Here is a 16,893-nt window from a genome sequence, read left to right as displayed (position 1 = left end):
ACAAGAAATACCAGCGTTCTCTGTGCCAAGCTTATCTGCAGCCTCCCCCACAGCACTGAACCTAGAGGCTTCTGTACAATGCCTGACTCAGTACTGGCACCTACACAAATGGCAAAGCAGACTTTCTGAAGCTCTTTCAGCCACACATCACAGAGCATGACAGGGAGATTCATGTCTCGTTGCAGCATTCTTCTGTGACATCAACTACAAAACATTCTCATTTACACTTCACCCATTAAGCTACCAAAAGTCCTTATCTAACAGAAGATACACATACTTCTCTACAGAATGACCTGTGCCAGAAGGTGACAAGGAACACGATGCAGACACCCCCAACACCACCACTGTACCCAAGTTTGAGGAGATCTTGGAGTTGATGATACAACAGGGTTCCCTCACAGATCCTGTGTTCCCCTCCCCCAAGACAGAATACTGCAGAAGTCCTTTTGGTCAAGCCAACAATTCCCTTAATGATCCAGCAATTGGTGACCATACTCAAAATGGATAATAATACTGTACAGAGAGAGGGGTTCTAAATGTTTTGAAATTTGACTAAATCACTTGCCCCCTACCTGGAAAAAAAAAAGACTGGAATATTTGGCTGAAGACTCTCAAACGAAACACTCCTGTTGCAACAGCTGCCCTCCTGAAAGCTCACACCCCCAAACCACCACATAGGGAATCTAAGGCTACAGACAGTATATGGAAGCAGGTTTATGCATCCTTCACTTTTTGTTAATCATACACTCATTTATCTCATATGGCAGAATCTAGTGCAACTTGCTGGATAAAAGGTACCAGTCACTCGAACAGTTGCCAGACAGAACTACCTAAGAAAAAATGTCTCAAATGGCAAGTATCTCTTCACTATCAAAACATATGATGACAGTGTACAATGCAACAGAAGATTCATCTGGAGCTTCAGGATCCTGCACTGCAACAGGCCTGGCTCAAGCTTACAATTCCGCTAATGACACTGTGGCAACCAATACAAATTCCATCCTTCCAGGGGCCCATGTCTTTTAAGTCCTGAAATGAGGACACACTTTCGAACTAAAGACGACAACCCCCCCCCCCTCAGCAGTTCATGTAAAACTCCAGCCATCTCCATACTCCCTATTCAATGGTACAAATCAGCTCACATCAGATGTGGTTCTGTTGTAAACAACAGAAAAGTATCACCAGTTTGGAAGGAACCTTAACACTTGGAGAAAACATCCAAATGGGTCACCCTCCCAGAGGGTGAGGTTCATGACTATGTGGGTAGGGGGCTACAGACCATCTTCAGGCAACAACTACAACATGCCTGAAACTCTATCTGACTATCCCACTCTGGAGGCAGTCAGAGGACTTCAACTTCCACCTTCCTGTGGAGCTAGCATTCACAAAAGTCAGTGAAGTCAGGACAGTGATATCTACCGGATACAAAATTTCATTCCACACTTCCAGATTGCTGAAATCATCATCCTTGCCCGACATCCAACTACAGAAAATGGGGTGCAAACTAGTAGGCCATACCAGACAAGAAAGGATGAGGATATTACTCCAGATTCTTGTTAATATGAAAGAAAGCAAAAGACCTTTGGATCATTTAGATTTAAGCAGTGTAAACCTATTCATCCCCAAAGAAACCTTTTTAATGGTTATAGTCCAGTCATTCCTTCTGAGTTTATCAAAAAGACATTGAATGCGCTTTTTGGACCTCCAGGAGGATATCTACTTTTACATCGGTATTGCCAAGGAGTCCAGGACGTATCTCTGCTTCTGCATAAGAGCCAGTCACTATCAATTCAGGATTCTTCTGCTTGGCCTCACTTCAGCCCCCACGATGTTCACTAAATGCATGCCTGCAGTAAAAATCAACCAAAACTGTAGGGAGCCACAATTCTTCAATACCTGGGTAACTGGCTCCAAGCTACTGCTTTTCTATAAGCGATGCTCTTAGGTCAGGAGTCTCTCATCAAAACATTCAGCATTCTGTGAATAATAGTAAGCTTTGCAAAGTCCCAGATGGATCCTTCCCAGCTGCTTGCCTTTCATTAGCTGCAGCCTGGCAACCTTAAGATGCAGAATTAGTCTCACGCCAGAGTTCACTCTCACAACCTCAATATTTCACTTCTCCTAAGCTCTCAGTCAACATTCACCACCTTTCCTCTAAAAACTCTAGTTCTCATGGCAGCAGTGACCGTATGCTGATCTTTGCAAAGTAACCCATGAGAATACTTCAATGCATTCAAAAGAGTACAGTGGTCTCAGCTGCTGAACCCAATGCTCCAACTCGTCAGGATCTTGACAGTTTGCAAGAAACATCCTGGGTGGCAGATGCATCAACCTAAACTTACAGAGGGCAGTTCATTCTAGACTCCCACTCCCTTGGTTACAGTTTACCCTTGGGTACAAGACTGCCTGTTCCAGGGTGTGATAGTTACACACACTGGTAATATGGAAATGGTATGATACACAACAGGTAAGGAGGAACATGCTCACATGCCATGCTGAAGAGCTATGAAGGTTTGGGAAATGGTGTATCATACAAACATTTCTGACAGCCAAAACTTTTCATGGGATGCCAACTAACTTGCAGAGAGGCTAGGCAGTTGTCATCTGATAATTCATCAGTGATCTCTAATTCCTTCAATGGCATAAAAAGCTTTTCCACTGATGGGGAAGCCCTGCCATGAGCTTTTTGCTTCACCCCAATCCCACCAATGAAGAGATTACTTAAGGATGCACTGTCTAGAAATGGCCCTTTGTATTCTTTTTGTATCTCACATTTCTTAAGATAATATTCATTCAGAAAACAAAAACTCAAATTCAAGATCATTCTCACAGCCTCATTTTGATCTCCTCAGGTATGGTTTCTCCTGATAATGCCTCACATTTTGGAGAAACCATTTCAGCTCCATTTACTCAGGACCCATCTGTCCTATTTGTTAGGCATACCTTATCTAGAATGCAATGTCCCTGCGCTGAGCCAGTAGTCAAGGGTCCTCAATCCTCAACATGGACACCTGTGAAGGACGTTCACTTGCAACAAAGATAGAGGTACACAGTATTTCCAGATGCAGCTCTCTGCAACAAGCACAATTTCCCTTAAGAGCACAGAGGGAACACATGCCGTCTGGGGGCTGGGTTCTCTCTCTCTCTCTCCAGGCCCACAATAAGTCTCCCTACTGTCACAGCTGTACAGATGAGTCCTCGGCCGAATGCTCGAAAGCCAAATCCTCCACCACCCTCTCTGTGAAACCAGTGCTCTATGTCCCTGCTCCAAGTAGCTCACACACACACACACACACACACACACACACACACACACACACACACACAAACAAACAAACAGACCTGGGAAAGGCTGGCACAGATTACCCTCTATGCTACCCTTTGCCCCTTTACCTTTGAAGGGGTGCCACTTGGGAATCATGGCACCACTTCATTTGGACCCCAAAACTCAGTAAAAAATGAGTAATTCGGTATGGTTGGGAGGTATGCTCTTAAAGGTTTCAATATTCTCTAAAAGATCAGCCACAGTGAAAATTTTAAATATATTTAATAATTAAAAGAACATGAAATACTGAATATCTACTTATAATAAACAGAGTTTCAATCACAGGAAATATAAAAACTAACACAGATGGATAGTTTCACACACATACAGAAAAACAGTACTTAACTAATCTCACTATATTTTCTTGACCTAAAGAATTACTATTCCATGGTTATTTACTAGAACAAGGCAAGAAGTAGTAGGTGAGTGGTCCTTCTTTGTCAGGCTTTAAAAACAAGACTGCCCTGAGACTTCTGCCTCCTCTAGTATTAAAGCATCATTTCAGTGCTGGATTACAGAATGACATCACATACATCTGGTCATCTGACTTCTGGTTCCCACACTAACCCCTTTACTAGAAAATGAACCAGAATCTAGCATGTGTGTCATAATACACACAAACACAGAGCTTTGCTAAGATGTGTTATAGCATCTGGAAGCTATAAAACCATTTCAAAAACTTCTGTCCTTCCAGGGTAGCAATTAGTTCACTCCTAAGGACAATACAGTAAGATTCCTAGTCCTGCTTTTCACAGACATTGTATCTCTGGCTGCAGTCAGATCTGTACGATACAATCTTTTTGGCCTAAACCAGGTAATTTAATTTCAGACTGTTTTTCAAAGTTAGCTGCACTGAGATTAACCTCTTCTCTTCCAGTATCCTCTGTTACAATATATTCATTATAACAGTTACAATACAGTTTGACATATAGCTATATTTGTCCAGCAGGACCCACTGTTGGTACATTTTTAACAAGCAGCTTTAAGAATACATTTTCAACACAAGCACCTGTACAAATAAGTGTGACATACGAATGACGCACAATTCTTTACTAAACTCCAGCTAGCTATGCTGGCATATGTTACACATCCACTACCCTACTTCTCCTGGCTTAGCTGGTAATACCTCAAAAAGCATCAGATGGATCTTCACTCCATTTAACTAAATGCTTGGTTTCTCCAGTCCCACTAATGGCTAATAACCCTTCCTTTTTTTCCAGACTAATAAAAATAATGACTTCTCTAAAACCTAATACATGTTAAGACTTTAAAAGTAAGTGGACACATCTTCATAGAGGCAACCACAAGAAGCCTGGATCGATTTACTACTCCAGAATACCTTGCTCAGATTTTTGAGTGTGGACTCTTGTCACTACTCCATCAACATCCATCTGGCAACCATATCAAAATTTCATTATGGTGCTGATGCCTTGTCCCTACTTCTTTAATGACATACTCTTAAGCCCACTCAAAAGATACAGTTTCTTCTCCTTGGGACCTTTGCTCTCCATTGCAGAAGCTAACTCTTCCTCCTTTTGAACTTGCAGCTACCACTCAGTTAAGATTTCTTTCTTGAATGACTCTCCTTCATGTGGTCATCACTTCAAGCAGAAGAATTTTGGAGATCAACACTATCTGCTGAGCCACCTTGTTTCATCTTTCATAAAAGACAATGATTCCTTACATGCCAATATTTCCTTTATGCCCAAAGTTGCTACAGTAACTAAACTCAACCAATGTGCAATTTGTTTTCTACAGCATTCTAACCACATGGGACACCTTCTTCAGTGTGTGTATGTATGTACAACAGCAACTGAGATTTTACATTTATAAGACCACATTTTCAACAAAAAAATTCAGATCCAAAGTTTCTTATACAATCTGGCAGAATGGTTTACAAATTCAGTTTTGTTATAACATGTAAAATGCATCTAATCCACCTCTTTTGTCACTTCCAATGGATCATTCTACTAAGGAGTCGTTTTAAGTGTTTTTCAGGAATGCAGCACTAGATAATATCTGTGCAGCTACTCAGACCTCTTTCAACACCTTTGTAAGGCACTGTAGGTTTGATGAGAAATACCAGGTATAGGTCCTCCTCTAGGGCCACCATTAGTAAGGGGTATTTTATCATAAAAAGAGAATGCCCAGAAGTATTAGCTGGAGACTCTGCCTGCTGTCACCAAGGAGGGACCACCTCCTATGCACTACATACATAACGTTATGTATTTACCATATGGATAGATCTGGGTGAACAGGTACCATCCTCAGTAACATACCCACCATGCTCCTTTCCCCATCTTTCTCTTCTGAAATTGATCTAGGGGCATAAACGAGTTTTTATCTACTTCATGCAGTATGCTATAGATCTGATGAGGAACGGCACTGTGATGGATTCTGGGACAGAGTCGAGGACTGAGCCTGGGAAAGTTGTATGAGCTAAGATGCCCTAACACTTGCTGGCCTTTGTCCTGCTGTTACTGAGGATGGACGTGTTCATTCAGGTACATCACTACATTGAGTGCATACGTTTGGTTTATGGCATAATTTGACTCTAGTAAAAACAAAAACAACACAATACCTATGATGACACTGACTGTACAGCTGGTGAAAATTAAGGCTTAGAAGCTTTAGTCGTTAAATGTCAGAATTTTCTAAAAGAAGAAGGCACAATCTGAATGACGTCAAAGTGTCTAGAATTACTGGAGCATACAAATCCCCTAAATGAGGTGTACACAGAATCACAGCCTGTACGTCCTTATACACTAAGGCTGCTGGGAAAAATGAACATAGATATGAATGAATGCTGGGAAAATTAACAGTGACATGAAAAGAAAAACAGCGTCACAGCCTAAATGCCCTTGTTTACTAGTAGTACTGGGAAAATTAATACAGACCTGAAAAGAAACAGCATCACAGCCTGTACATCCTGTACACTACTACCACTTGGAAACCTAACATGGACATGAAAAGAAATACAGCATCACAAACTGTATGCCCTTGCACACCAATGCCAATGGGAAAATGAACATGGACACAAAAGGCAGTACAATCTGCATGCGCTTGTACATTAGTACTGCTGGGAAAACGAACATGGATATGAAAGACTGCTGGGAAAACGATTACAGACATGACAAGAAAAAGCATCACAACCTGTACACATTGGTTAAGGAAAAGAAAAGCAGCAGCACATTGAGGAGATGAAGTTAATGACAGGATTCTCGTCATGATTCAAGACACGTGAAATAGGCATAACAGAATAATGTAAGACTTTTTAACACAGTATACAAATGTAAGCAAAGATGGGCACAAGAGTAAACTGCAATGAGAAATTCTATTCAGCCAACTGCACTCCAGAGATATCACATCAGAACTATTATATGACACACAACTTGTTAGATGGTAACAGTGGAGGAACACCAAAATGTTATTTTTTTCATATCATTACTAATGGGACTGATGGGAAGCCAGAAGTGCATATCATGCAGCAACACCAAAGAAAACACTTTATATACCATGATTTTAACTACAAAACTTTGCCTTGCTTCCAAAATCTCATGCCCAATTATGGCAAAGATACTGGACATCAATAGCTGCACCAGTGATATTAATCTCATCACTCACTGGCTGTATATGCTTTCTCAAAATTAATACTAAATTAATACTTACTTTAAAATGTATGCCCCAGCTATGTGGAGTAGATATAGCCCAATGTAAAGCAAATGGCGAGGGATCTCTTCCTGAGGAAAGAGAAACAAAAAAATTACATCCAAGGAAGCAAAATTCAAAAAGTATGATTTTAGTCTTGCTAACTCAAATTTGACAACACCACCACATCATCTGCACTATTTAAAGCTGGTATGCTCCATTAGGACATGGAGACATGACTAAACTTTTAAAAAATACTATCAAAATTAAAGTTAACAGTTAGATCTCTCAGATAGAAGAGACTCTAAAACAGCTTATTAGCAGATCTCATGGATATAAAAACAGATAATGCTTTAAAAGAAAATCTGGGCATATTTCTAATTCCCACAGGAAGCATCAGACATCCTGCACAGGACACGGCTAACCATTCAGATGACAGAAAACCACATATTTTCAGATATAATCATTACTTAATTAAAACTATTTATAACATAAAATATAGTTTTATTATCATGGAAATTCTAACCAAACCAATAAAATGAACTGAAATTATAAAACTACAAGAAGTAATGGCCAGTCAAGAGCATACTCAAAAAAGCAGTTTCGCTCCTAATTTTAAAAATCAATCCAACCAAAAGTATGTAACAAATTAAAGAGTTGCATATAGGAATCCTGATTCAAAGATGTACATGCCCTGTGCACAACATAGGAGTAAAGGGTACCATTGCCACCATAATGACAAATTAAGACAACTAAAAAAGAATAACTGTGTAAGAACTTACCAGAACCATAGATGTCCTACTCTTCCATGTTGCAGAATTCTTAACCTTAGGGAGTTGCTGCCTGCAGCACCAGACATCCGGCCAGTATACCAAAGTCTTGAAAGCAGGGGCACGTGCACTGCATGTAAGAGCCATAAACTGACACTGGCCATACCTGTCACATCTGCATGTACCAATTCAGAACTGGCTGCCACATACGGAGAGACCCCAGGAAGAGGAGTACAACACGATAGTATAACCCCCCCCCCCCCCCGCAGACACAAGGTTAGTAATCAGAGGAAGGACCCAGTTTATAACATGGTCAAAAGAAAAAGGGGATAAGTGGGTGGGATTGAATACTGCAAATGGAAGAGAAGGACATGTATGGTTATGGTAAGTTCTTGCACAACTACTCTATGCCCTTCTGTATGTACAGAGGACCAAGTTGCTGACACCAGAAGAGAAGAGTAATCAAGCGCCTTGAAAAAGGCTGCTGACGAGTAAACAGCTCTGGTGGAATGGGCGTTGACAGATGAACTCAATTTTTGTCCATGAAAGGAACACTAAAAGGCAATAGCTTTAGAAACCCAAGAGGCAATTGTCTGTTTCAACATGGCCTTGCCTAGGACCCTTGGATGAAAGTAGCCAAATTGTTGATCAGACTGAAAGATTTGGTCTTTTCTAAGTAGAATCTCAGTTGCCTATGATCATCCAAGGAATGCAATGTCCTGTCTGAGAAGTTCTGTGGCTGAGGGTAAAAGACCGGCAAATTAATGGTCTGGTTTAGGGATATCTAATTGACTACTTTTGGCATGAAGGAAGGGTTAGTCCTTACAGAAACTCTATCCTTTTGGAAAACAAGGTAGGGAGGTGAAGCCATAAGAGCTTGGATCTCTGAGACCCTCCCGGCAGAAGCGAGAGCCACTAACAAGACTGTTTTCCAAGTACAAAATTTAAGAGAGGAAGAATGGGCTGGCTCAAAGGGAGCCAGTGTAAGTTTTTCCAGCACAAAGTTAAGTCCCAAGTTGGGGGAATGGGCTTACAAGGAGGCCTAATATGAATGACCCCTTTCATAAACAGCTTGACATCTAACCTGGAAGCCAGAGGTGGAGTCAAGGGAAGGCAAGCAGAAATTGCAGAGAGATGCACTTTTACTGAAGAATAAGTCAACCCTGAATGCAGTAACTCACACAGGTAGGAAAGGACCACTGGAACAGAAGCTTCAGATGGGTCCTGTTTACTCTTACGGCACCAACTGGAGAATCTTTTCCATTTAAATAAACAGCTTCTCCTAGTACTTGGTTTTCTGGCCTCCTGCAGAACATTGAGGATGTCCTCTGAATATAGGTGCCTAAAGGTGATTAGAACTCTATCACCCACACTGTCAGATTGATATTGAGAAGGTGGGATGAATAAAGGACCCCTTGTCTAGTGTGAGTAGGTCGAAGCAGTGAGGTAACCTGTGGTGATTGCCTTGGGCTAAAAGAAAAAGTAGGGGAAACTAATGCTGTCTTGGCCAGAAGGGAGTCACCAACAGGATTTTTGGTTTGTCCTTCTGTATTTTCAGGACGACTTTGTGAATCAAAGGAAATGGGGGGAAAGCATAAAGGAACATTCCCCCCCATGAAAAGGAGAAGGCATCCACCATCCAGGCTTGCGGATGGGGAAGCCTTGTGCAAAAGAGGGGCATCTGTCTGTTCTGGGAGGAGGCAAACAGATCTACCTGAGGAATACCCCACCTGTGTGTGACCTAGATCCAGAAACACCTCGCTGTGAAGCATCCATTTGTGGGAGGGTGTTAAGTTCCTGGTGTCTGCCATCACATTGTCTTCTGATGGGATGTAAACTGCCAGCAAATGAATCTGCAGTGCTGTTGCCAGGGACCAGATTTGAATTGCAAGATGCAGAGGGTAGGATTTTGTTCCTCCCTGTTTGTTTATGTACCACAGGACTGTCATATTGTCTGTGATGACCTCTGCCTGGCAGAAGGATCTCTTAAAAGGCTTGTATTGCCAAGAAAAGGGCCCTTAACCCTTTTAGATTGATGTGGTTCTTCTTTCTTGAATGGACCACTCCCCCTGCACTTTGTGCTGGATGTTGGTACTATGGAGGATAGCCCCACCAACCTAGATCTCACGCATCTGCGTAAAGATGAGGCTTGGGTGGAGGAATCTGCAAGTGCACCCCTTGATTGAGGGTGATAGTTAAGATCCACCAGGTGAGTTCCTTTTTTAAGCAGGGGAGAAGAGGAAGATTTGTTTCCAAGGGATGAACGTGTTAGTTCCAAGAATTTCTCAATACCCACTGAAACTTCCTCATGTGCATCCTGGCTAGAGGGATCATGGGATGAGGAAGCCATAAATCCCAGGATTCTCAAAAATTCTCTGGCTGAGATGGTTGGTAGTCATATAAGGGATTGGAAACATTGGGTGAGAAATTCCACTTTCTGGGCAGGGAGAAAGACTGACATCACGTCTGACCTTATCCTTCACCCCAGAAAAACATCTTGTGAGGGAGTCATTTGGGACTTAAAGTAATTCACAGTGACACCTAGATTTTACAAAATCATGCACACCCAGTCCAGATGTTGAGACAGGGTGACAGAATCCTGGGTGTAGGATTAGGAGATCATCCAAGTAAGGGCAAATTTGAATGTCTTGTAGTCTGCAATATGCAATGACTAGGGCTAGACATGTGAATACTCTTGGGGCTGTGGAGAGTCCAAAGGGCAAGGCAGAAAACTGAAAATGTGAGGAACCCACTGAGAAATGAAGACATTTTCTGTAAGTGGGATGAATAGAGATGGGAAGGTATGCATCCTTCAGATCCAGGGAGGCCGTGAAGGCTTGCTGAGAAATAAGGGGAAGAAGGTGCTGTAATGTGAGCATTCTGAACGAACACACCTTGACGAAGAGACTGAGGAAGGATAAGTCCAGAATGGGTCTCCAAGGACCATCTTTTCCTGGAACCAAAAACATCATGGAGTAAAACTCCTTGGCTAACTGATCCTTGGGTACTCCTTTAGTGCCCTGAGAGAGGAGATGTCTCAGGACAGTGGGGAAGAGTGAAAGCTGACTGGGTGGAGGTTGTAGAACTCAATGGAATGGTGGGGATACCCACTAAGTCATGAAATATCCTCTCTTGATGATGGAGAGCACCCATCTGTCTGTGATGATTTTCTGCCAGGAGGGTAGGGATAGGGTTAGGCATAGGGAGAGGGGGGTAGAGGTGGGTAAGGGAAGAGAGTCACAGTGGATGAGCTCTTTCTGGGTCTGGATGCCTCCAAAAGGAAGAAGGTGTTGAGATGGATGAAGATCTAGGAGTGGATTGTTTCCTAGGTTATCTTTGTCCCCTGGAATGAGCAACAGAGGAATGGGAAGACTGCCTTTTAAAAAAAGCTGGGTTTTTGGGGGTGGTTCCTATGGAATCTGGGAACAGGTGACACCAATATATGTTTCAGATTCTGTAAGTCTTTTTTTTTTCCTGCAGTGACTTAAGTAGCTCTGCAGAGGCAGCTCCAAAGAGTGCTGATTTAACCAAAGGGGCATCTAACTAAATTACGCTTGGACATCCAAAGGCAAAGGTTGGAGTCTCAACCATGAGAACCTCCTTAACACAGAACTAAATGCAGCTGATTTGGAAGAGCATCATAGCCACACTTGATTGAGTGTCTAGTCACCTCGGATACTGTGGACAGAAGTATGTCCAGCTGAGCCTTGACTGGTGAGTCAGGCATGTCAGACAGCAGAATAGAGGCCTTGGTCAGGGAATCCAGAGCAAACTTGTTAAGAGTCTGAGAGTTAATTGCTCTTACGGCCAAGGTGGAAGAAGTATATATGTTCTTCCCCAACCTATCCATAAAATCAGTGGGAAAAAGAGAAGATGAAGGTAGTGGTCTTGAAGACTTGTCAGCTGAAACTGCAATAACAGCAGGATTTGCTGGGGGATTCTTAATAAGATACTGCTCCTTTGCAGTCACTTTATAAAATCTGTCTGGTCTCTTGTTAGCAGGAGGCTGTGACTCTGGGCTCTGGGAAGCAGCTAAGAAGGCATCCTGGAAAGGTGGAACTGCAGATGGTGAGGGTTGCTCCATCTGCACGAGTTCAAAATATCTTTTCTTGGTCTCAGAAACATCTGAGGCCTCCCACTTAAAATGCTGCCTAAGTAGGGAAATAGTATCCCCAACGGAAAAATCTTCTCTAGGGTAGTCAGGAGTGAGGGTCTCTTCTTCTTCAGGAGTAGCAAAATCCTTAGGGGATTCAATGTGAGAACAATAGGTCAGGGACTCATCTGAGGAGGAAGAGTCTTCCTCAGATTCTTCCTGTGTAACAAGTGGTTGGCCTGACTGGGGAATCTGGGTCTGGAGCACCTGAAAAGCCTTGACTACAGACTGAGAAAAGGTCTCCCAAGCTGGAGTAGGATCTTTAGCCCTCGTTTCTCCTTCTGTTTTCTTTTTAAAGAGGTAGAAGGAACAGGAACAGTAGTAGGCCTGGGTGCAGACGTTGGAATGGATGGCGTGGCAGCAGAAGGCCCCCTCCGATGCCACAAATCATGGTTCCCCTCACCATCAGGAGCTGAGGGTTGTAAAGCCTCAGCAGACATTCTGGATACTTGCTGTACCAATTTCCATTTCAGCTCCTGGCAACAGCAAAATATCCGAAGTCTGGAGCGATCATGGGCTAACACTCGCCTCAAGGCTCTCACCGGATTTCTGAGGTGCAGCTTGGATGTTGGGCCTACTATTTTAGCTTTCTTCCTTGGCGGCTTGGTGGAGGTGCCCACCTTGCCTTCAAATTGGAAGCCAAGAGTCGGAGGTGCTGATTCTCCAAATAGAAATTTAAAGCCGACAAATGGTTTCTAAGAGTTTTGGAGACAAAAGACTGGCAAATATCACAGGACTTTTAGTTGTGACTTGCTCCTAAATAGAATAAACACTGATCATGCATGCCCTTATGTGGAATTAGTCTTCCACAAGAGCACTTTCCCTTCCTAGAGGACATGCGCCTGAAAAAGGTGAAGAAACAAGAAAAAAAAACACAAGGGTACTTATCTGAATGAGGACAGCCAGGAACGATTGTCGAAAACAGATGTCCGAAGTCAAATGCCGGATTACTGGAGCTGCCACTCAGACGTCTGAAACACACTGCGGCAGAAACGTTCTGAATTGGGTACGTGCAGACGTCATAGGTATAGCCCGCATCAGTTTATGGCTCTTACATGCAATGTCACATGTACCCCTGCTTTCAAGTCTCTGGTATACTGGCCAGATGTCTGGTGCTGCAGGCAGTAACTCCCTAAGGTTAAGAATACTGCAACATGAGAATAGAAGGACATCTTGTCAGTATAAAGCCAGTGGGCTGCAAAGTCACATGAATGTTGCAGTTCAGTAGATTCTGCAGTGTGCCACATACTTCACAGGTGGACTGAACACTGTACAATGACTTCTCATGCAGCAGTAAATAACAGAGGGATGGTAGCAAGGCAGGGTGCACATTTCTACAGCCTATGCCCCACATAAAGTAGTAGCATTGAAGAAAATGGGTATGAACATGAAAAGCAGCATAGCATCATAGCCTGTATGCTCTTGTCCACTGGTACGGCTGGGAAAAAGGAAATGGATATGAAATGAAACACAGCATCGCAGCCTGCATGTCTTATGCACTAGTACAGCTGGGAAAAAGACATGAAAGATCACAGCCTGTACACTGGTGCTATTAGGAAAACGAATATGGACAAGAAAATTAACAGAGCATCACAGCCTGTATGCATCTGTAACTAGTAATGCTGAGAAAATGAACGTGGACATGAAAGGCACCACTGCATACAGCCTGTATGCCCCTGTATACTACTACTGCCTGAAAAAGGACATGAAAGGGAGTACAGCACAACAGCCTGTGCCATCTGCATAGTGTTAGAACTGACAAAAGAACATGAACACAGAGGTAAACAGACTTGATGTCTCTGTGTGCCCTGCAAAACAGAGGCATGAATATGACAGAAAGCACAATATTGAAGCTAGTGTACAGTGCATTGCACAGAGTCACATATATATCTCTCCATTTCTTAGAGCAAGAACTATTGACAAAAAATGGAGGGACAAAGGCCCAAAAATAGGGGCACTTTTTAAATATTGCTCTTATAAACTTAGAAAGTTGACAGACTGTCAGGTTTTGCATTAGCATGGATTTTCTGAAGGATACGAAGTCTGAAATTCAAATGTCTGCCATTATTTTCTGACTTCATCCCTCAATGATTTGCCAGAAAACCACAATTTTAAGAGAAACAGGTAAAAAAAATAAGAGGCAAAAATATGGACATTCTGTGAAAATCTGGACAGTTGAGTGGTATGGGCACATACAGCAGGAAATCAGAGAATACACAACATATGCCACCAGTTGTGGGGAAGAGAGAGACAGAGCTGATGATAGTGAAGTAAATGCAGACAAAACTTCCTTGTTTGCGTGTATATGTGATTCTTTGATGCACTTCACAATTCCATTAAGAAAGATGTATATTGTCGCACAGTGAATAGTACTGCAGGAGTGAGCAGAAGAGTTAACAGACTTTGAACCACATATGGCTTATTACCCATTCCTACATACCAGTCCACAACTGTATCTGATTAAGGGTTTTGTACTGCAATTTTATAATGGGTGTCAGAATGGGAAGCTGCAAACAGAACAGCTGCATACCATCATCATCAGCAAACTACTGATGAAACTAGGCTTCATGCTGATTTTAGTTAGCATTGCTTGTGCACGCATATGTATGCACTTTTGTAACATTTTGCATGTATGTATCAGTGCTTTTTGCCTTGTTAGCTGAACTGTGAAATGCATTACAACAGTTTCAGATGACAGCCTCAATGTACAATCTAGATGGTTCTGAACTATGTATCTGCAGCACATTTGATGTGTAAAAATTAACCACTCTGTGTGGGCCTGATGCCCCTAGCCTGCACTACTTTCTACAAATCACACCCTTGGCATACAAGCATGTGAAGTATTATGTATGTACCCGCATGCATCTCTCGCTTCCTCTCTATATAATTATGCATGTGACTGTTCACTACACGGACGACCCACTACACCGACTACAAACTGTCAAAACTTATCGAAACCAAAAACAACTTTATAGGCAAGCCACCCTGCACCCACTACTAATTATATATACCAACTCTGAGATCACAAAAAAGAGTAGGGAAGGGCAAAATACCACTACTCACTGTATAGTGACCCTGCAAAGCAAATGCTAGCTTCCAAAATGAATTGGCATTTTGATTAAAAAAGCTCCCTCCCAAAACATTTGATGTAATGAACATGTATCAAAACACAATGAACCCACATGTGCACACACACACACACACACACACACACACACACACACACACACACACACACACACACACACACATATATATATATATATATATATATATATATATATATATATATATATATATGTATATTTATTTATTTTACATTTGTTGACCGGAATAGTCTGACTGGATACATGTCCATTTTCAGCGGAAGCCCGGGGAGAAAAGCTCCAAAACACAATACACAGAGAACACATATAGTAGATACTTATTACATATAGGTAACAGACACAGACCAAACAAGCAGTTTATACATATAGTAGAAACTTAATACATACAGGTTACAGACACAGATCACGCTAGCACTTTATACAAATAATCATTTTTATATTAGAGTGGTTAGAATGAATAACAACAATTGTGAATGATGCACCTGAATTTAGAGAAGACATTAGTCAGGTTTAGAGCAGAGGCATAACCAGTGTGTTTTAAAGTATTTTTTGAGATTATTTTTGAAATGGGTTAGAGTCAGATCTGCCTGGAGTAAATTCCATATTTTATCAACAGAGTTGGAAAACAGGGTCCCCAGCTAAGTTGTTGGATTTGAGTGTTTGAACCAAGAGTTTATTAGATGAGTGGAGTGGCCAGTTGTTACTGTAGGGGCTGATGATGCTTTTGAGTACAGGAGTAGTTTCAGGTTAGTAGAGGACTTTATGTGCCACTATGAGCTGGTTAAACTGCAGTAGGCCAGGCAGTTCAAGCCACCCTAGAAGATTTAGGTTAAGACAGTGGTGCATCCTGTATGTTGTGCCAGTAGCAAATCTGGCAATGTGGTTATATAACAGCAGGATAGTTTAAGTACATTTTTTGTTCAAATTGGTGAATAAAGGAAAGAGGCATAGAGATGGGTAGAGAGTAGATGGGATCTGGCAATAGCAGTTCTAGCAGGTGGTGTAAGGAAGGACCTGATTTTATAAAGGGAGCCAAGTTTTTATTGATGGTTTGATTGATGTGCATATCGAACTTAAGGTTATCATCTACTATGGCACCCAAAAGTTTGGTTTGAGCTTCCGGGGAGATAATAGTGCCATTGTTTGCTGTTATGGGGAAGAAAAGTAGCAACTTAGTTTCATTAGGATTTAAGATAAGATAGTGATTAGAGAACCAGTCCTCAACTATGTTGAGAGTATTTTGTGTTAATGTGAGTAGACTAGATGGGGAAGTGGCAGTACAAATCAAGGTGGAGTCATCTGTATACTGAATGCAAGTGGCATTTGGGATGACAGTGTGGAGGTCGTTGATGAAGGCAGACAAGAGGAGTCCTAGTATACAACCCTGGGGGACTCCTAGAGTGATGGGTAGATGGGTTGATAGCTTGTCCTTCCATAGGACTGCCTGTTGCCTACCAAGCAGGTAAGATTAAAACCACTGGAGAGCATGGTTATCTAAGGAAATGGCCTTTAGATTATGGATAAGTAGTTGGTGGTTGACCATATCAAGGCCTTGGAAAGATCTAGAAAGAGTGCTGAGGATAGCTTGTTATTATTCCAGTTGTGGTTTATAGCATTATTAGAGAAAGAGAGGAGGGCTGAGGTGGTACTGTGGTATATTCGAAAGCCATGTTGAGAGTCTGCCAGTAGTTTTTTCTGCGTAAGATAGTGCATGAGTTGTTTACGGACACACTTCTCCATGATTTTAGCTAGTGGTGACAGAATAGCTATGGTTCTGAAGTTGGACAGTTCAGTGGAGCTGCCACCTTTACGGTGAGGTATAACATGGGATATTTTCCAGATAAAGGGGATGGCGGCTTCAGATATAGCCCTGTTGATCGAGATAGAGAT

At 42.1% G+C, this 16,893-nt stretch overlaps 1 protein-coding gene across 1 annotated transcript in view; it reads right to left on the bottom strand.

Moving 5' to 3' along the window:
- The window catches only part of TRAM2 (translocation associated membrane protein 2), an 895,653-nt gene that overhangs the window by 295,670 nt on the left and 583,090 nt on the right, over positions 1 to 16,893 (bottom strand). Inside the window, exon 7 of the mRNA XM_044062384.1 lies at positions 6,995 to 7,065. Within this exon, the coding sequence (XP_043918319.1) occupies positions 6,995 to 7,065 (71 nt within the window). The remainder of the gene's footprint in view (positions 1 to 6,994; positions 7,066 to 16,893) is intronic.

The sequence above is a fragment of the Protopterus annectens genome, chromosome 2.part1 (genome assembly GCF_019279795.1).
Source record: "Protopterus annectens isolate FY-2018-M chromosome 2.part1, PAN1.0, whole genome shotgun sequence".
NCBI lineage: Eukaryota > Metazoa > Chordata > Ceratodontiformes > Protopteridae > Protopterus > Protopterus annectens.
This window is presented reverse-complemented; position numbering and strand designations above follow the sequence as displayed.